Consider the following 21,863-nt stretch of genomic DNA (forward strand, 5'->3'; position numbering starts at 1 on the left):
CTTTGATAATATCATATTCTGATATTCATTAATTATTCAATCTACGACAAGCAATAGCGCTGCATAATATTAAGGTATGTTTCTCTTTGGTGTATAATAACCTGATAACTCTTTTAGTCTGGACACAATTTCTACAACTTCTGCCATGTTTCCACAGTAGCTGTAAACAGACAAACCATAACATGACACAAAGGAGTAAAATAAACTGTGCTGCAAATATGTATTATGGCACTGACCAAAAAAAACCTTCTCCTTTGATCCTGCCTGCCGTTATAAATCGAAATGACGTATTCAGGGTTGTATTTCATTACTTTGCTGGTGCAGGGTCGTCTCCCAAATTACTTTTTCCATTTCAAAATCTGATCCATTTTGTGCCACTGCATCCAAAATGTAGATGTACAGATAACTATCTTTGTAAATTACAACAACAACAACAAAAAATAATTTCATATATCCATTTGGCTGTGCATTTGCAGCCCACTAGATTGGCGCTCTGATGCCCACCAGTGTGATCCACGTGATTGTAAAGAGTATGAAAACTTGATTTTCAGAGAATTAAGCCTTTGATATTGTGTAACCCCAATTGCACAGCTGTATGTATAATGCATTGGTAAAAATGACATATTCTTAATCAAAGGGATATTAGTCCGTTGAGAGACAAAGGTACTAGGAAATGTGTCCTATACTTAAGTTTTCATGAACACTGCTACATTCTTTATAAAGCAAATTTCATTAAATTTAATTATATTGTTAATAATTCATTTCTCACTAGAGGTGTAAGAGTGCAACTTCTTCAAAGGTGACCATTGAAATCAAAGGAAAAGGAAAGTACAAATGAGAAAGCGGGGGAGCAAAGTGTGTGTGTATTATAAGTATATGTGTTTCAGTACATTACCTGCATAATAACTCTGCAAGGAACTGTCATTTCATCTGACTGCTCCCACCAGAATAACGGCATAATAGGTGCTTTATTTAAATTGTTAAAAGACTTATGTCGATGCTTTCCTGATGATGCTGCGTGATATACTTGGATGCAAAGTGAAGGCTTTCTCATTGCCATATGCAGATATTGTAGAAAAAAAGCAGTTTGCAAGAAGAGTTGACATACAAAACAAAAAGTCCAATACTGCATCATCCAATACTGACGTTCATGTCTGGCAACTGGGTTTGAATAATTTCTGTTTTCTCCACCACCTACAACTAGAGCTGAAATGATTAGTCGATAAGTTCCAAAGCAGAAAGTAGTGGGATGTTGTACACCACTACAAGTTGCCTTGAAGGTTCTAAATATGATATTGACAGCATTAATATAGCAGCAACCAACTGTTATCTATGTGAAGATATAGTGGTTTAATGTCTACCTGAGCAGGAAATGAAGTCGCTCTCCCTCTATATGTGTGTTGTAATCCGAGTTTGCCGTTGTTTGTTTTGTTAGCGCCTTTAGCTGCGAGTCGCCGACTCAGCCGTCGACATGTTGAGAGCCGTTGCCCATGGTCAAGAGAAGTCTCTGCAATGTTTTCTTTTTCTGATTCACATTTTATTTTCAGGAACAATTTACAGTGTAACATGAATATAGTCAAACAAAAACTACTCAAGATCCATTAGGACCAATGGAAGGATGAGATTTGAAATAAGCCAAAGCTCAGAAACTATGTTTAAATCAAAGAGGATTACTTCACGGAACATTATATAAATGTAATTTACAGAGAGGGCAGAGGTCTCTGTGTGCTACCTAAACGCTGGCAATGGAGGAAAGCAGATTTAAAGGTATTCCTGAAGAGCAGCGGTGTGTTTTTTATAATCTCTGGGAATCATTTGAATGAAAAAATTCAGTTGAGGTTCATTTGTTTTGGTTGTCTGAATGTAATATGTTGAGTTGGCTTTTTTACGAGTAGATGTTTTTTTGCTGTTGCAAGATTTCTAGAAAATGCTTTGAAACAAAGACAGAGAACACTGTATGCAACATAAAGAGATCATTTTGTTATGGAATTAGTGGAACTTTATGCTATGACGGTCATGTGGTCATCCTGGTCGTTGTTGTTGTCCAGTCTTGCAAGTCCATGCGGGCTGGACACCATCTGGGGCAGGACACTCAAATACACAAATCAATCAATCAATCAATCAATGCACAAGGGCAGGGATTGAGCTAATACCATCGATGCATTAATAATTACATTTATATTATTATAATTACATTTCTTGACCCCTTACATCAAGCCGTAACCCTATAAACCGATAAATCCCTCTGATGCTGGAGAATATATTTCATATATCAATTGTCTTGATTTACTTGGTTTGAAATAAGGATTGGCCGACATAATATTTGAAATGAGCTCATGAAGCAATCAGTCCTTGTCCCTGTGGCTATGACAGGCTGATCCTTGCAGACACCTTATAGATTATCTCCTGTTGACAGGAGGAATCTCTGATTTATTATAATTCGATGCATGCACAGTGGTACAGCAGTAGAGTTTGGATCGATCATGAAGGTTTACACTGGTTAATGTGATGAAAAGTGGAGTCTTGCTGTCTACACGCGCCTGTCACACATCCTTCCACTAAGTGTTCCTTAATTATCGGCGTGTTTTATCCCGGTGAATTATGTTATACAATGCTTTCATTGACAGTCTGAGAACATCACACACATGCATCCTCAAAGATACACACACACATACACGCACCACCCCGCTGCCTCGTGTTGAGGGGTTTCGTCCCCCAGCGCGTTAAAAGGTGCTTTGAGTGATAAAAGCTCAGGCGCACTTAGCGCTCCACCGGTCGCCGCGCAAGAAAAGGAGCGCTCCTCTCTGGACCCGGGACGCTCGGCGGAGGGGCGGATCTAGCATGACCCCGGCATCTGCTGCCTGAAGCCTCACTCAATCGCCAAGAAGCTGTTTTGGACTTGACAGCCCACCGTTTATTAGTTCTTCCTTTATTAAAAGCTGCCACATGCGCGCACGGTGCAACAGAGGACCCCCACGTGCGCCTTCGCCTCTCCAGATGAGTTAGTGTAGTCCACAGCACCGAGACTGGATGGTTCCGTCCTGTGGTGCAAACTTCGGGCTGGTGCAAACTTCGCGGCTCAGCCCGGTATGATCGTTTGCAACGTGAGCCTGAGCTGTGTGCACTGTCCCGGGGGAGGAGCCGGTGGCACCGCGGCGACCGCGACGGACGCGTACGAGGAGGCGTCCGGTTCTCTCCCTCCTCCGTCCCTGAGCCCGAAGGGGCACCTGGTGGTGGCGGTGTGCCTCGGCTTCATCGGCACCTTTGGGTTCCTAAGTAACTTCCTGGTGCTCACGCTGTTCTGCCGGTACCGGGCTCTGCGCACGCCCATGAACCTCCTGCTGGTGAGCATCTCTGCGAGCGACCTGCTGGTCAGCATGCTGGGCACCCCGTTCAGCTTTGCGGCCAGCACCCAGGGGCGGTGGCTGATCGGACGCGCTGGGTGCATTTGGTACGGGTTCGTTAACGCATGTTTAGGTAAGCAACTGTTTTCATTTTCTTTGGTGTGTGTCACTATCAAAGAAACACACTAACGTTACTTATTGACGACTTAAATCTGCATATCTCATTTTTCAGCGTTGAAAAAAAGTCAGAAAGAGCCTTTGTGTATTTTTGTACACTGCCTTCTTTTCTCAAACATTAACTTTAAATGTTGCTAAAAGTGTGACTATCTGGTCCCTCTAATGTCTTTCTTTTTCAATTTGACCATTCTGCACACCATGCATTTTTATCCAAAACGATAGAGGAAGCAAAAGTCAGAGCGTTTCATGATTGTAAGGCTAAGCAGCAGCACGTTCCCTTATAATTAAATAGGTTACTGTAGAGTTTCTATGACATATGTTGCTGTAGCAGCATGAAGAAATGTCAATGCCTGCAGCAGATGAGCAGTATGATTAAAATCCTCTTAACCAATTTCATTCTGACATTTATTTCAATTACAGTCATATTAAGTTGTGAAGGTAATGCGCTGTTCACTGCTGATTATGTATGTTATTGAAACATAACTTCCTGCAGACATAAATAATATCGTAATGTCATAGTTCAAACTTGGTCACACAGCTAAATTTACTTTTTTTAGGGAAGAGGAGAGATGCAGAACAACAAAAAAAAACACAACAAAAAACACAACAAAACACAACAAAAAAAGAAATCACAAAAAACATGGAAAAAGCATTTCTGATCTTGTTCGGTTCTTATCTTGATCCTTAAGGGTTGTGTCTGATTTTAAAATGTGTGCATACAGGATTGTTGACAGAGCTCTTCACCAGTGCTGCGAATCAATCCTGTGACCTCTCAGTTTCAGGACAGTCTCCCTAATTACTGCCATGTCTTGATTAATGTTCAAGAAACTAGGATCCTAATTTTCTAGCCATTGGAGCGAAGACAACCAGAAGAGAGATGATCGGGGGGTGATCCTGCTATGTTTGTCAGTGTTTTCATGCTCTCACTGAATAGACGATTTTCTCTTCGTAGCTAACTTAAGTGAACAATCTGTTAATACATTAAAAGTACAGACCTCTCTTCCCCTTTACTCACCTCCTCTATCTTGGTTACTTTTACTGCTCTCTTGGTATTGTTGCTCTTAAATCTCCTATCTTCTCTTGGGGGTACTGTAAGATGCAGTAAGGTGTTGTTGCTCTCAAATCCGTTGTTTCCTCTCTGGAGTCTGGACTTGAAGTAAGGTGCGGTCAAGTGTTGTTGCTCTTAAATCAGTTGTTTTCTCTGTGGAGTCTGGACATAAAGCAAGGTGTTGTTGCTCTTAAAAACGGTTGCTTCCCTGTGGAGTATGGACGCACAATAAGGTGTTGTTGCTCGTAAATAAGTTGTTTCATCTTTGGAGTATGGACTTAAAATAAGGTGCTGTAAGGTGTTGTTGCTCTTAAATCGCTCGGTGTCCCTTGGGGGTCTGGATTCGCATCGAGGAGTTGTTGCTCTTAAATAAGTTGTCCTTGCTGTGGAGTCTGGACTTAGAGTTCAGGTCAAAAAATGGTCTGAGGAGAGAAGGCGGAGTACTCCGTCTTCTATCTCTTTCCCATCAAATTAAATGATTACGACTCTATTCCTTAATAATTTAATGCTTTAAAGTTTGAATTCTGGACTACGCTGATCATTGGCTCTCTGGAGTAGAGAGATGGGCACCCTAGCATCAAATATGTATGCGAGTAGTTTGGTCAGAATTGATCAAATTGTGGAAAAAACAGACAGAATGCCAATAAATAACCTATAAGTTCAAGTTAATTCACGTTGTACTCTTGCAGATGGAGAGACTGTAAGCAATGTGTAATTGTATGTCAAGAAGAAGTAATACAAATAATAAGTCTATCATAAGGAAATTACCTTTAGTGGAAGTGACTAGAACTGAAAGTTAAATTTGAACCTTTCACCATTCAGAAGTAGGTTTGAACTCTGCAGAGTTCAAACTAAATTGTGTTTTTTTTAACTGAAAAAATGCCTGAGGAGGAGATTTATCTTCAATTGCACTGCCTCTTTAGAATGCATATTTAGCCACAGTATCTTTGTGTGCATTAAGTGGCCCAGGAGGTAGAGCGGTAGGCCACTATCTGGCGGCTCGTTCCTCTGCTCCTCCAGTCAGCATGTCGAATGTCCTTTGGCAACATACTGAACTCCAATTGCTCCCGATGGTTGTGCCATCTGTGTGTGCGTGAATGAGCATTTAGATTACGTCCTGATGAGCAGGTGGCCCCTGTATGGCAGCCTCTGCATACATTCAGTGAATGAATCGGTGAATGTTAGAAATGTATTGCAAAGCACTTAACGAGCACTTAATGATACAAGTACCACAGGAAGGGACTTCCTAGTGTTCCTTTAATTAAATATTTGTTCAACCAGTTCAATTTAATACCATATCGAATCCAGTTTAATACGTGTTTCAGGAAACAAATGTATGGAAGCGGCTGCTAGGAGTTGTGGTTGAAAGGTCGACATTGCCTGTCGCGGCGGCAATCTAAGAACTCACTAGAAGGCCGTGAAGCTTAAGAAGGAGTCCTTTAGGTCTTGGCTGGCACAGAGGTCTCCAAAAACAGCAGACGGGTACCGGTTGGCCAGCAGCTGGGGTGGTTGCCAAAGCAAAAACCCGAAAAAAGACTATGTAGAAGGATTTTCAATTGGCCTCAAGGACGTTCTGGCAAATTGTTAAACAACAGGCTTAGTTCAGGCTGTGTTCAGCAGGGGAGGAGAGCTGTGGACTCAGACAAAAGCCAACATGTCCCCTGCGGAGGAGGCAGAGTTTTAAGGCCCATCCATATCCCTGGCAGAGTTCGTAGAGGTAGTCAAAAGGCTCCTCAACAACAGGGCGCCAGGTATTGATGAGATTCGCCCTGAGATGCTGAAGGCTCTGGACATTGTTGGTCTTCTTCAGTGATGCATAGAGGTCAGGGGTACAGTGCCTGAGGAGCCTGAGAGTTTTTAAAAAGGGGTACCGGAGAGTGTGCTCCAATTATTGGGGTATCCAGGAAGGGGAATGCAGCCTCATCCTAGCTGTGGAACGGTGAACCAGCTCTTTACCCTTTCAGGGCTGTTGGAGGGGACATGGCATTTTCCCGATCCAGTCTCCATGTGTTTTGTGGACTTGGAGAAGGCTTATGAGCGTGTCCCTTGTAGAGTCCTATGGGGGGTATTGAGGGAATATGGGGTACCGGAGTTGTTGCTTTAAGCCATCTGGTCCTTGTATGTAGTTTTGTCCATATACTGTACACAAAGGCAAACATGGCGGTTTGCAGCTGAAAAAACGGTGGATTGCACCCTCCGGGTTGGGAGCGAGTCACTGACCCAAGCAAAGGAGTTCAAGGCATTGCTGGGTCTTATTCACAATTGATGGTAAATGGATGGTGAGATGGACAGGCGGTTCGGTGCGATGTCAGCAGTTATGTGGGAATTGTACTGGACTATTGTGGAAAAGAGGGAAAACATTCATAAGGCAAAGCTCTCGATTTACTACATCTAAGTTTCGACCAGCACATACGGTTGTAAGGTTGGGGTACTGACCATAACAATGAGATCGCGGATACAAGCAGCCAAATGAAGCTTTCTTCTGAGGGTGGCTGGGCTCTGAACACGCTGGAGGAAATATGTATCTCGTCTGGCCTGGGAATGCCTTGGGGTTCCCCAGGAAGCGCTGGAAATGTTGCTGGAGCGAGAGATGTCTGGAATATCCGATATGTAAGTGGAAGATGGATTAATGGACAAAACAAAAGTTTGATGGAAAACTAGTAGGGACAATACGGCCGAGAGTTATTTGATATTATATCATGTTTTCTTCCATACTTTGTTTCTGTTTATAACAATAATATCTGATCATAAAATGCATTCAGTTAAGGGGATCGAATAAGCTGCATAAAATGGATGAATAAAAGTCTCATGGTGCTGACTGAAATTCAATAAAGAGAATGCAATTTAAGACTTTTTAATACCTTTTTAGGCTTTCTTCTTTAGGGAGCTGAATTCAATGTTTGTCGTCTAACTTTTTCAGACCAGAAGATACCTTTCTCAATAAAAGAAAACTTTACAAAAAGCAAACGGAGGCAAATGTAACTTCTTACTTCCAACAGTTATCAATAGGCCCCCGAAACACAGAAATGGATCTACTCAGGTTGGCAGGATGGATGTAAATACAGAGCTGGGACTTCTCGTTTCACACTCTGCATGTGCTGCGATTACCAAGACAACACTGGAGCTACGGTTTCTGACTACCGTTTTTTTTTTTTAACTGCCATGAAATTAAGCAGGGAGCATTTCAATTTACGTTTACAGGGAGTAAGTGTATTAGTAACACAAGACACAGTTTTCCTCACAGCATATGCCTTACTTTTACAAATAGTCGGCTTCTCAGCTGTGAAAACCAACTTATTCAGACATGAAGAGGATACCCGGTGTCATTTTGAATACAAGGATGCATTGCTTCGTGTTGAGCTGCAACGGTTACATTGATCTGTACATTGACTTCCCTCTACTCCAATGTGACTGTCCAAAACACAAAGATAATCAATGTCATGATGACACTGCTTTAGGGCATTTCCCCACCCGTCACTCGATACTTTCCCTTTTGTTGTGCACACGTGAAAAAGTAAAAAAATTAATTAGAAACCTGAAAGATCATCTTTCTCCAGGACTAATCTAACTCAAGAAATCAGGTTTCACCAATCACCTCCAATTATATGCAGGAGTTTTAAGATGCTATATGACAAGATTAATCTTGTTACTTGCAGTCAGTGCGTGTGAAACGCTCTCTTTGTGTGCTGGGGGTATTGCTGAGTGTGCAGTAATATTTGGTGAGAAAAGGTCTGATTTGGCACAAATGTTAAAGAAAAAAGCAAAGACGGAGACCGAGGTGAGGGAGAGACTAACACAGGGAGGAAGAGGGCAATACAAATTTAGAGAGCGAGAGAAGAGTAAAGTGGGAGACAATGAAAGATGATTAGCTCCCGTGCTGACTCAGGCTTAGGACATTGGGTCATTCATTTACCATAAATCTATTCCGCACCACTCTGGAGCAGGGTGAAGAAGAATCAAACCTCAGGTGAAAAACCTATTAACAGGCATGGTGGGGAATCATAGTGGGCCATGTTCCCAATCAAAGCCAACGTCAGGGACTGATACGTCGCCCCCTGAATCCCCAGCAGGCGCAGCGGAGAGGGACTGTGCAATCATTACAGGAAATGAACGGAAAAACGGTCGCTGTTAAGAGAAGGTTCCCTGTTGCTGACGTAGCTGAGGCCGTTCATGTCAATATAATCCACCAAACTGGGCTGGAAAGGCAGTGGGTGTCATAACATGACAAGATTTATTCATCCATGATTTTACAATTTCAACACAGATTATTTTTCTTGTGCGTCTAATAATCCTGCAGGTTATGGATAAAGTTTGTCGTGAAATAATTTGGTTTCCTGATCCCACACGGACACACGGTATTTCCCTCATTTGAAGTTGGTGGAGACCATAAAAGAGCAAAGTGAATATTAATCAGGTGACCAGGAGGAAAAATGAATGCTAATGCCGCTCTGTATCTGCTGGATGTGCAATAGAAAACGTGATATGATGATATTATTCCCGTTGCTTGATTTTCCGCTTGATCTGCTGCCACCCAAGCGGCCAAAAATAATGCCTCTCCACGGTTATGTATTTTCTTTAGCGCACTGTGCCTGATTAAACCCACTGCTTCCCAACATTCATGGCTTGTAAGGATATTAATAATTAACAGACAATATCAGACAATAAGAATTTGCACCACCTAATGCTTTCAGTTAAACAGTTAAAAGGCCACTTGTATTCTGGGTTCCTCCTAGAACATGTTTACATGCTTTAATGTTCAAAAAAACACATTATTTTCCTCAAACTGTCTGTCTGAATAAACCTGTATTCACCCTTTTGTCTGAAATGCTCCGTTTTAAGACCCCCTCCTGAAAAAACACAATCTGCTCTGATTAACTTTGAAAATATGCTGCACCTTTACAAAGGTATTTGTTCAAGATGTGTGTGCCAAGGGGAGCCACATCTGAATTGCTTGTTGAATCACATGTATTATGATCCAGACATCCCACAATTAACTATTCTTATGGGTTTGTGGGTTGATAGACACTCCAGATACAGTATGTGCACAACACTGAAAATGTGTATTAATGATATAACCCCTTTAAGACTCTGATATGTAGGCTTTGAACATTGTCATTTGGCGGCCCCTAGTGGTAATATTTGAAAAATAATTGGTAATGAACAATCCATCCTACAAATGTATTCAACTAGAATCATTTGAAATATTCAATAATTGTATAAAACATTCAACACATAAGGACATTAATGGCCTTTTGTCCTTTTTCTTTATAACTCAGTTTAATATTTCAATAAATAAAGAACTGATTAAATCTTTTATTATTTTTACACGGTATGTTAATGAAGTATGTATGACCCAAAGGGGTACTTCTGAGTCCATGTGTCTTATCTAACCAGAGAGCATCAGTCATGAATACAGAGGGCTCTTACTCCCTCTTCACCCACCTGCAAACACAAACACACACACACACACACACACACACACACACACACACACACACTTATTTTCATGACTTTTGGGGACATTACATTGACTCGCATTCATTTCCTGGAGACTAACCATAACCGCTACCAGCCTAAACCTAACCTTACCCTAACTTTAAACCAAGTCTTCACCCTAAAATGTAATGATTGACATTATGGGGACTTGCATTTTGTCCCCATAAGGAAGGCGAGTCCCCACAATGTCATAAAAAACGGCCACACACACACACAAAATCATTCCCAATTTTCTCACGATTCTCGCTCTTTGTTGTGTGTGCGTGTGTGTGTGTTTGTGTGTCAGCAAATCAGAATCCTTCAGTAGCCTACGCATAGAGGTACAGTGATTATTATCAAAGGCTCTGTCCCTGGGAGACTCATTGTAACGGAGGTGAAGTGTCCCTGGACCAGCACTTTAGCAAACATGTGCTGATTAGCTCTGATTTCGGACTGAGTCAGTCCACCAACAGTGTACTCCAATAGAATAAATTCATAATTCACAGGTAGTTAAAGGCTGTTCAGCTGTCTGTCTCCGCTCCTCAAATCAATGTTTCTGTGCATATACGTACACATAGAATTGCATTGAATAGATCTGCACCACTATCACCGATACCCGATCCAGCTATTTGAGTCCGTATCGGATCGTTGCATCGCCAGTTCTGCTACTTTATTTTGTTACACACCTACTGACCCCTTTTCCGATACTTCCTCTTCCTCAGGCATCGTCTCCCTGATCTCCCTGGCCGTCCTGTCCTACGAGCGTTACTGCACCATGATGAAGCCCACCATAGCCGACGGCAGGGACTTCCGCCCAGTGCTGGGAGGGATCACCTTCTCCTGGCTCTACTCTGTGGCCTGGACTGTACCTCCACTGCTGGGCTGGAGCAAATACGGGCCCGAGGGTCCGGGTACCACCTGCTCGGTGGACTGGAGGACCCAGACGCCAAACAACATCTCCTACATCGTCTGCCTGTTCACCTTCTGCCTGGTACTGCCGTTCGTCGTCATCCTCTACTCATACGGCAAGCTGCTGCAAGCCATCAGACAGGTGATTCTGCAAATGTGATTGAGAGAGTTTGTTCCAAATTATGCTTCGTTCAAAGCGTAACACCCCGTTATGGTTGTAAATCGCAGAGCGAGTGTCTACGAGCCAGTAGTTTTTTGACTACTTGCTTGGTTTTTGACCCTTGATTCCATTTTAATAGAAATTAATTTCAATATTCCCCAGCATCTTTCTTGCTTGTTAAGCTTTTGTTGACTTTAAGTTCATGTGTTCGTTGAGGCAGATTCTCAGCAAAACACGTGTTGCTGCTGGATGTCTTTAAGAGCGTCCTTAAAGAGTATGACCTTCTCCACCAACACTGAAATGATCAATTTGTTTGGGTATTTCTGACTGTGAGGCGTTGCTGTTGTTGAGTTTGCGTTGCAGTAAAACAAAGCTGGGAAAACTAGTAGGTTAGAGGAAAGTTGAGGGTGGCACCTTCTGGTGGGAGAATTCCAAAGAGTTAAGTTAGAAGGCTGTGCGTCACAGAGGTTTTGTCTTCAGGCTGGTGTGAATGACAAGATTACAGACGACTGTCGTGGTTAAATTTAGAGGCTGCAGACCTTCACACACATTGTCAGCTAATCACTAGAGACAAAAACTCTTAATTTAGCTGGTTTTCTTTTCTCTGTGTGCAACAGTGTTTACCAGGGCTGCAGGGACCACAGACACTAAGGCCATGCCTTCCTTAGTAATGTTGGGGTCTCAATGATCTGGGGAGAAGTTTATAGTCTACAGCTTCACATAATTGATAGGCAGTGGGTTTTAAAAGTTGATCATGATGTTTTTAAAGTCAATATCTTTAAAATGATGTGATAAAAGCATTTGACCATCATTCTTGGAGATAAAAGTTGCATTAAAGGCAATTGAACGACATCAATTTGTCGTTGATGTCCAAAATCCTGGATGTGTATCTCTGTTTGTGTTTGTAATGTTAGGTGTTCATCTGAAAGTGTGGCTGCTTGCTTTTTCCGTCATTTTGATGATGAATTATTGCTTTTATGTAATCTGTTTGGCTGCCTCGTGGTATAGTTACTGAGTGTTTCTATGAATTAGACTTACCTCAGTGTTTGGTTGTGCGTCATATGTCTTCCCATAACTTTGTGCAAGATGGATAAACGTGTTTGTTGCCGGCAATGAACCACACTTTGTGGTTCATTGTTGATGCTGTTTGCACAATAATTTAATTTGCCACACCATTTGCTGGATCATGTGCCATGCTTCTGTGGGTCTCCACAATGCCTGCAAGCACACTGAACTGTTTTTGTTGTTGCTTTTTAAAACTTGGTCTCATTTAAAGTGTATTTGTATGAACTTATTTGAAATTAAAGTAACAAAGTTTTCCTGAATATTATAAAATAGTGCTCACTAGAAGGAAGTGGAAAGATTACACGAATGGTTGTTGCAGTTTGTTTCCACCCATAAGGCACCTGTTATGGTTGTATGAACATTAAATGGTGCATTTCTTGTATTCTTAAGATTATAAAGCATTAATCAGCTGTGAAAACACAACACTATTAATCATTTCCGTAGCGGCATCGCTCAAGTCCATCTCTATCCCAACACCTATATGGATTGCACTAAAGTTTTACACAGAGATTCATGGTCCTCAGGGGATGAATCCTAATGACTTTGTCCTTCCCTGAACTTGTATCCAGCATCACCAGCAGGTTATAGTTTTCACTTATCTTGAGACATATCTCAACATATACAGGATGGATTGATACTAAATTTGTTACGGACATTCATGTTTCCCAGAGGATGAATGCTAATGACTTTACTAATCCCCTAATTTTTCCTCTAGCGCCACCATGACGTTTACATTTGTGTCTTTTCGTGAAATGTCTAAACAACGTTCTTACTTTGGTTTATTACCAAATGCCTGCAGAACTAATGACCAACAGATTCTGTTGTGTTTTGTGTTTTTGGACAATTAGCAACTGATTAGCAAAAATTTGCATGCTGAAATAGAATAAACATGGTAAACATACCTGCTTGACAGCATGTTTGCTTGCTTTGTCATCGTCAACATGTTAGCATGCAGAGCATTTTGCTCACAGCTCAGAAGTGCTGTATTTATAATTATTGATCTATAATATATATTAATATTTTTTTAAGGCAAGACACTGGTCAATTTTGAGACTTTCAGAGTAGTGGAGAGAAAACATCAAACATACACATGTATGTGGTTATTTTAGTACTTTTTCTATGGAGTTACAGAAATCCAAACTCTCTTACTAAACAACTTTGACTTTAATATGTCAACTAAATTATTTCTGTTCTGCAAATACATGCATATTATGTATTTATTATTAATATTTATTGATATGAAATATTTCTCCTAATAAACCTTTCCTTGAGTTTATATCTAAGCTCATTCCAAATTTGTGGGACAGTCAGATGGAACAGAACATGGAGTGCAAAATATGAATCATGTTCAAATCACCTCAGGGGAGCACCGTAACAAAAAGCAAGAGACAGAGCCCTCAACACATTGTGACTCAGAAAATAAGAGGCACTTAAGCAGCAGGTTCAACCAGCGGGGATGTGTTTACGAACAGAACCACTGCCTCCTGCAGTGTAGGAGAAGATTTGCTCTTAAGTTTAGTCTTCATGCACACAGCGATTTCCCATCAGTGATCAGTGGTCTGCTGAGATTAATTTGAGCAATTTTCACTCACTGGGGATGAGATGTTCTTCTCCATAGCAGTCTGGATTTTGACCTTTAGACTGATAAGATGGGTTAATATCCTCGTTTGGTGCAGTGGCAGATGAATTCACATCTGCTGGAAGTCGTCATTAAATGCCTTAAGACTGAGGGACTTATGACAGAGAGAGAGAATAACTCCTCAGACTCGCTTGTTTTAGCTCGTGATGCCTTCTGACTTAATTAAACTGAGGTAAACAGAGCCAGATGTAGTGGCAGGTGGCAGATATGTTGATGGATCCTCGTCGGCAGGTTTAAAAGTTTCAGGAAATAACTTCATTAAGTTCTGCTAAATAATTCACTGATGCTTTATGGATTATAAATGATTCAGCTTTTATTGAAGATAACTCTTGGGTTAGCAGTCTTGGGTTTGTTCTGTTTTCATGCATAGCCTCTGGACAATAATCCCCCAAAACCAACTAAAAGCAACTCTGCAACTCCCCTCAGCACTATGGAGCAACCATCTTTCACTTCATTGTCATGCTTTTTTGAGCCTCAACTTTACTTTAACTTTACTTAGTTTCCCTCTCACTGCTGTCATCAGTGTTGTTTCCAGCAGAAAGCTGTTATTATCAAAAGATAGATACCAGCCTGAACCAAATGGCAGATCTAGATGAAGCATTAGCTGCTAAAAAGATATTAAACAGCTAAAAGGTGACTTGAATATTGGACTCCAAATGAAGGCTTGTGTACACTTTTTTTTGGAGCTCATCAAATAAACTGCTGACCAAAATAAACAGATTGAATGCTTTGTGGGACATTTGAGGAAGCTGTTTGTGATTTTGTTGAATGACAAACCCCAATTTCTGCAGAGTTGTCAGCGAGCCTGAAGGCAGACAGATAACTGTCTTCATTGCACGTGTCAGTTTTGCTTTTGCCTCATCTTGCTTCAGGTAGTAGAGAGTCCACAACACACAGAGCTCATTTACATATTAAATTCATAGCTGCTGGCGATCCACTGCAGGTTATTAAACTAGCATCCTGATTACCGACCTGATGAAACATTGAACTTCATGAAGACAGACATGTTGCCAGAATCTCAAAAACAAGAATCGCATAAATAACACCTTCAGTTAATGAACTGATAACAATCCTAAATATGTTCACAGCTTTGTTGTGATGTGGTGATTTTATAATCTAACGTTGTGTGAAGTTCTTTGGCAGAGTTGTTAATTCTTTTTCACTCAGACAAAAATAATTGCTCAAGAGTAAGTTCTGCAGCCTGCATATTGTTTGTCTGCGTGAGAGCGTGTGTGTTTGGGTTTGCATGTGTTACATGTTGTACATTGTCTCAGCAGCCTTGGTGTTACCTGCAGGGTGAAGATAACACCCTGCCAACACAGCATGCATCTTTCTCAACACACGCACACACACACACACACACACACACACACACACACACACACACACACACACGCACACACAAAGCCAGTCCCAGAGTTTTTGCAGAACACAAATTTAATCTCTAAGAGCACAAGAGAAATGAATGGAGGGGGGGGGGGCGAGTGTCTTCAAGCTTTTACCATTTTCCCTCTCACTGTGAGCTTAATTTGTTTTTATTTGGTATTCATAACCATTTTATTGTCATTTCAATACATCTTACAGCACTATTTTCGGCATTAATGCACATTATGATTGAGATTATGATGCAGTTGTGCAACTATTTGCATTTTTTCTCTCTGAATTATATGATTTGTTTACTTTCTTCTCATCATGGATATTACGCTAATAGCTCGCATTTGTGAGAATGATTATATCGGCGCTTGTAATACAGCAGCAACAGATTCCTGTGCTCCTTAATAACTGTTCTATAAGACCTAATAAAAACACAACTTAATGAACCACAGTAATGACCTTTTGGAAGGTAAAAATCCCCAAAATAGATGTTTAATTCAATACATCGCCGAGTTTAAAGTACCTTTTTCAGTGCAGTTTACATAAGTCAAAATGTATAATCATATTTGATACAATAAAGTAGGCTTTTAAATTCAAGCCAACAACTGGTGATTTAGCTGAAATATTTTATCAGCTGTAGCCGGCTATAGCTAATTAGTGCTAACTCCAGCTGACTTGCTTTAAAACTATAATCTACTAAACAATTTATTGCTTACATTTTCAAACAAAGGCTGCAACGATGAGGACCGTTGAAAAACAGCAGACGTACAGTCAATCATTTTCTTACAGTTTTGCGGAGAAGACGCAACGCTCCACACTCTCTAAAAATACCCTGAAAACTTGTTTCAAATATTGAGCAGGACTATTTCTTCAAAACAGTAAAACATTTTAGGTATTAATTAATTAGAGTTTGACACTCCAACATTCTGTTTCATCAGGACGGTTTGGGTGAGGTTTGATCAGACTTGATTATATAATATATAACAATATATAAAGGCAACAACCCCATAACTCTCATCATATTATCATTCAAATATTGATAAATCTGGAGGGCTCCACTGCAATAAATACCATATAGTATACAAGAAGAGAACGGGGACAAAAATAAATACGGAGATCTTCGAAAATGGTTCAAAGTTTAAAACACTTCTGCATGGCTTCACTTTACAGACCTGTAATATTAATACATTTTAGTTGTATAGCCAAAACGACGACTTATTTTTTTGTCAGATGTACGAACCGTTGTATGAGGATACGTTGAATAAATTACAGAAACTACACCCAGATTCTTAAGGGAGGAGGGGTATCATGTGTGCCCCCTGAAATAAAGATCCGCCTTCTTGAAGTTAATGACAATAATAAAAACAAATAATAAAACATATTACCTCTGAATGTGACACTAGATTGAGCATTTGACTATATTCCAGCACTGATGTGTTCTTCTCCGTTCTCTTAATTTGACTCTCTGACATGGTAGAAACACATTTTCTTCCCTCTGTAAGTTGTTTTCTAAATGAATAGAACCCAGTTGTTGCCTGGGGAGGTAAACAATCTAAAGTTATGTAAAGTACAATTTGTAGCTCAAGGGTTAAAATATGAAAACCAACCATATGACCTCATGAAATTGAGAAACATATCACAACAATATACAGCTTTTAGGGAAAGTTAAATTAAGTTAGCAAGAACGAGTAATATAAACGCAGAAGTGTGAGATGTGCTTTTTATTAAATGTGTCTCTCTTTGTCTTTGTGGCGGATGCATTACTAATGCACAGCTCTGTATTACATGTTGCATGCTACATTTTGCAAAATGATTTGTTATGCAAAAGCAAGATTACACATAAATTTAAGTGGTTATTAGAGACGCTCAAATGAATAACAGCATGAACCCCAAACTCATTCATTCTTCAGATTTAGTTTTATTAATATTATTATATTGCCCTATTTTATGAGTATTTAACTTTCCTAATTCAATATTTATGTTGGCAGAGGAGGATGTGATGGTTTGGCTTTACATTGCAGCTCCTTGAAATGAAAACTTGAATAGATTCAGTTCTGTTGTTCTTGTCGTCGGATCTCTCTGTCGATGTATTAAATGATGATTGTGTGTGTCTCTGCTCTCAGTCAGGTGTTTGGTTATAACGAGCTTCTGACCCTAGCAGACGGAGACATAGGGAGTCTGTGGCCTTTTTTTGCAAATTAGTTATACTGCAGTGTAAGACCAATAAATGAGGACTTCTGCCTGGACCGTTCCATAATCCGGGTTTTGCAGGCTGGACTAGTTACAGAGAGCAAGATAACAAGGGGAAATAGCTGGGGGGCATGTTCATGCTTGAAGGCTCCCTATGGGAGTGGTAATTTGACTGCAGAGTGGTAATTTGACTGCAACACCTAAAGAGTGTCGCCTCTCCAGCATGATTGAAGAACCATGGGAGGGGAGGCAGGGAGACTTCTACTTCATAGCGAGACTGAAGTTTACTGAAGTTTACTTAACCGCTGCTGATTGTTGTAGAGACACGATACACACTCACTCCTGGAATCAGCAGCAGTTACACCTCGTATGGTGGTTGTAGCCCAAAAGAACGGGAAGAGAATTTACTTTCTTGAGAAAAAGTTTTGTTCTTCCTTTACATTTGGATTATTTGCAGCAGGCTTCTTATTGGCTGCGTCTTCAGGTAGTTCAACATTATAGACACTAAGAACAGCTTCATCCTATGACAGAGATTAAAGTCCCTGTGGGGGAACAATCTTTTAGTGACTGTATGTTCAGAGCATTTTATATAAACTGGCCCCAGATGCAGAGCACACTGACAGAGTGTCTCCTGAACTTTCAGGCTAAATTAACTAGATTTCAAGCTGTTGAAACCGTACAAATTAAGTTATTTTTTCCTCTCGCAGGTGCGCGTTGTGAGCTCAGCGGCGACGCGCCACAGGGAGCAGCGGGTGCTGGTGATGGTCGTCGTGATGGTGGTGTGCTACCTGGTCTGCTGGCTGCCCTACGGAGTGGCTGCTCTGCTCGCAACATTCGGCCCCCGAGACCTTTTGACACCGGAGGCGACCATCACGCCGTCGCTGCTGGCCAAGTTCTCCACCGTCATCAACCCTTTCATCTATATATTCATGAACAAACAGGTGAGCTATCACTCTTTTTTCTTTCATCGCATCTCTCTGTGTGTGTCCTCTGTGTCTGTCTGTGTGTCCTCTAACTGTTTTCTTATTTGTATTTGTTTTGGTCTTTTTGTAGTTATTTTTTGTCTGGTTATTTTGCCCTTTTGTGTCTCTTTGTGGTAATTTTGTGTCATTTTGAGTCTCTTTGTATCTCTTTGCAGCTGCTCTTCATCTCTTTGTAGTTGCTTTGGTCTCTTTGTAGTCGTTTTATGTTTTCTTTGTGGTCATTTTGAGTCTCTTCCTCGTTGGTACGTGTCTCTTTGAGTGATATTTTGTAGGTGAAGGCCAGGGGACAGCCCTGACACTTTGGGCCTCTGGGCCTGTTTCCATTAGACATGTTCAGTAATTCATTGATGCACATAATGGTAGTTAATATTTAGGCATCACTGCTGACGTCAGTGTGTGTTGTTTATTGATTAGAGTGAACTAAACTGCTGTAGATCAGAATCAAGAGCAGGTCATGTCTAATTATCTGCTCTACTTTGCATGCATGATGCACTAAAAGGCATACACACAAACACACAGATGAAAGACAGAGGTGAGACATTATTATCATGGTGTTGAAACCATAACAGCATCAACACCCCCCCCGCCTGTGAGGGTTACATCACTGACATTCAAGCGCAGGAAAACAGAATGAAAGAGGAGGTAATCTGTTTGTTGCCACCAGCCGTCCTAATTAACAGCAGAGCAAACTTCAAGGTGCTCTGGGCACCATTTCACCTTCAATAAATCATTACCACAGTCATTATGAGACTGGCTTAATTAATAACAGCAAACAGATAGAAGCATCACAGAGCAGACAGCTCATGCATGATTCTACGCTTAATGTACATGATAGTATTAATAATAATAATAATAATAAACAGAACAGTAAAACACAGTATGCAATAAGTACTGGGAGTGTTTATTTGTAGTTCTTGAAGTTTGTAGTCTTTCATTTAACCACCAATTCGTCTAAAATTATGTAAAAAGAGAAAACGTACATTAATGAAAGATGGTGATTAAGTAAAGATGAAGGGAAGAAATAAAGAAGAAACAGTGATCAATGTGATGAAAGGAAAAGGAGATGAAAGTAAGGAAGGATAAGTCAAGAACTAAAGAATAAAAGAACGAAAGTAAAGAGAATGAGGAGGGAAAGTGATGCACACAGGGAAAAGAGGGGAGAACTAAGTGCAAATTAAACAAAGACGGAATAAAATATAGAAAATTGCAGTTAAAGAAGCAATGAATGAATGAAAGAAACAGACGCATCAGATGAAAGACGGATGGAGAAGGAGAACAATGACGGGCGGGACGAGAGAGAAAAGGAAGAAAGTTCTTTGTAATCTCCAAAAGGTAACGCGGCTTTGATTTTGATTAGCGTGTTACGGTGACCTTTCCTTCTTCTCACACTCTTTTATCTGTCCCCGTCTCTTTTTATCTGCTTCTACCTCAGTCCGTCTCCTCTGTTGGACTGCCCGTCTCTTTGTCACTTTTGAGATCAGGAGACATTTAACTTTCTTTGATGATGACGGACGGGAAGCCTTTCTGCGCGCTTGTGTGTGTGTGTGTGTGTGTGTGTGTGTGTGTGTGTGTGTGTGTGTGTGTGTGTGTGTGTGAAGATTGGGCTGCTAACTGAGCTTTCAGGGCCACAGATGAACGAACAGGAAGCCGCACTGTGTGGCACTTTCAGTCTTCAGTTCCTCCCAGCCCATAACTATGGCAGCAGTGTGTTGAGGCGAGTTGAAGACTTCAAGCGCTGCGTGGATTCATGCCCCGAAACCTCAGCTGCCATCATGGGAATCACACCTTCACTGCCATGAGCGTGCTGTTGCTCATATCTGGTCATGTTCATCTATTGCAGCGTTGGAATGTCGCTTAGTACATTTATCGAAGTACTTCTAAATGTATCATGACAGGGAAAAGGAAGTATTGTACTTTATTACTGTACTACATTTATCTGGCAGCTGCAGTTACTATACATATTAAGGTTTTACAAACAAAATAAGTCAGCAATTTATTAAATTTGATATTATCTGAAAAACTGGCATGCCAATCAGAACCAAAACCTTTTGCAACGTTTTCTCGCCCCTCTCTTCACACACCTACTCCTTTTCCTTCCCCTGGGGTTCTACTTCTACTAAATCAACAGCTTTCTTCCCGTCCAAGTGCAGCTCTCAAGTATATTAATACGTTGGGATTTGGGACACTGGAAGATTTAAAACGGAGTGCTAATGCTGCTAATGCATAATTTCCTCGGGGTAACTAAAAATGAATTGGCTCATACATGATACTGCTGAAGTATCTCAGCTCAAAGGCAACATAAACTGTTCTCATTTGTCATATCAATCTCTGGGAGGAAACACTGATGATGTAATGAGACACACCGTGGTGTCGCGTTTCATGCAGCACGCCCGTTTGAACTGCGGCGCCCTGGAGAAATGTAGTAGACTTAAAGTATACGTGTGGAACCAGAGAGTATACTAAGTACACTACGTTTATCCAGGGGAGCACGCTGTCTGCTGGACTCCCAACACGGAGGAGGGAAGAAGGATGTCAGTGGAACCAAAGTACTCGTACATAATCATGATGCAACAATGATGGTTGCTATTTATAGCATCCTACCTCTTTACATTTATCTAATTTACTGGTCAAGTCTCCTTTAAAAGCTTTTACATTCATGTTGACTTATGGTGTATTTCCTGGCTTTTACAACCAGTTGTCCTCTATTCATCCCATTAGCTACTAATACCAACTGCTATTAATACTGCACACTTACTAATGCCAGTAATCCTGTTTGTGTGTAGTTCTACAGGTGTTTCAGGGCGTTCCTTAGCTGCTCCACACCTGAGCGAGGCTCCACCTTAAAGACATTTTCACGGCCGACCAAGACGCTCCGCGCCGCCCGCCAGGAGAAAGAACGCCGCGTGTCGGCTCCCGCCAACTCCATCCAAAGGTCTTCGCAGGGAGCCAATCACGTGTCTCCGGCCCCAACGCCATCTATATCGTATCGACGCTCTGCTGCTTCGCACGCCGCTGCTGCTGACACCCCCAAACCCAAACTGATTCTGGTGGCTCACTACAGGGAATAGCAACAGAGGAACAACAACAACAACAACAACATGGAGCTGAAGGTTTACAGAAAGTAAAGTGACGAGCAGGGCGCACGTCTCCAATTAACAAACAAATCATCTTAACCAGAGGCCCTGTATAGAAGAATAGGGCTAAACATAGTGCTTCATCTTCAGATAACACACGAAAAAAACCCACAGAAATATAGGTCAAGCTTTGTGCAGGATTTGCTTGATGAAGTATCTTTGTTACTTCACTAAATAATGTTCTTTCTTAATCTGAGAAACTATTCAGGAACAATTTGGAGAAGCACAGCGTTCTGTGGTGGAGAATTCAATTCAAGAAACGGGGGCAATGAGATATTTCGTCGGCTCAAGCGTGTAGCTACTGTTAGCAGGATTATTCTTTCTTTTTTTCTGCGATAATTCGGTTGACCCCATTTCCTGACCCC

General features: G+C 41.1%; 1 protein-coding gene across 1 annotated transcript; it reads left to right on the top strand.

The window, feature by feature from the left end:
* The first annotated feature begins 3,089 nt into the window (after window positions 1-3,089).
* On the top strand, window positions 3,090-21,432 carry tmtopsb (teleost multiple tissue opsin b). The gene is made up of 4 exons (XM_076080540.1): window positions 3,090-3,477; window positions 10,767-11,095; window positions 18,089-18,322; window positions 21,148-21,432. The coding sequence occupies exons 1-4, from the start codon at window positions 3,090-3,092 to the stop codon at window positions 21,430-21,432; spliced, it is 1,236 nt and encodes a 411-aa protein (XP_075936655.1).
* Window positions 21,433-21,863: the final 431 nt, after the last annotated feature.

Source organism: Anarhichas minor, unplaced genomic scaffold (genome assembly GCF_050575085.1).
Source record: "Anarhichas minor isolate MPS153535 unplaced genomic scaffold, ASM5057508v1 ptg000074l, whole genome shotgun sequence".
Lineage (NCBI taxonomy): Eukaryota > Metazoa > Chordata > Actinopteri > Perciformes > Anarhichadidae > Anarhichas > Anarhichas minor.

Coding starts and splice junctions, on each gene's coding strand:
- tmtopsb (XM_076080540.1), top strand. CDS start 3,090: ATGATCGTTTGCAACGTGAGCCTGAGCTGTGTGCACTGTCCCGGGGGA. Junction 3,478..10,766: donor GTTCGTTAACGCATGTTTAG/GTAAGCAACTGT, acceptor CCTCTTCCTCAG/GCATCGTCTCCCTGATCTCC. Junction 11,096..18,088: donor TGCTGCAAGCCATCAGACAG/GTGATTCTGCAA, acceptor TTCCTCTCGCAG/GTGCGCGTTGTGAGCTCAGC.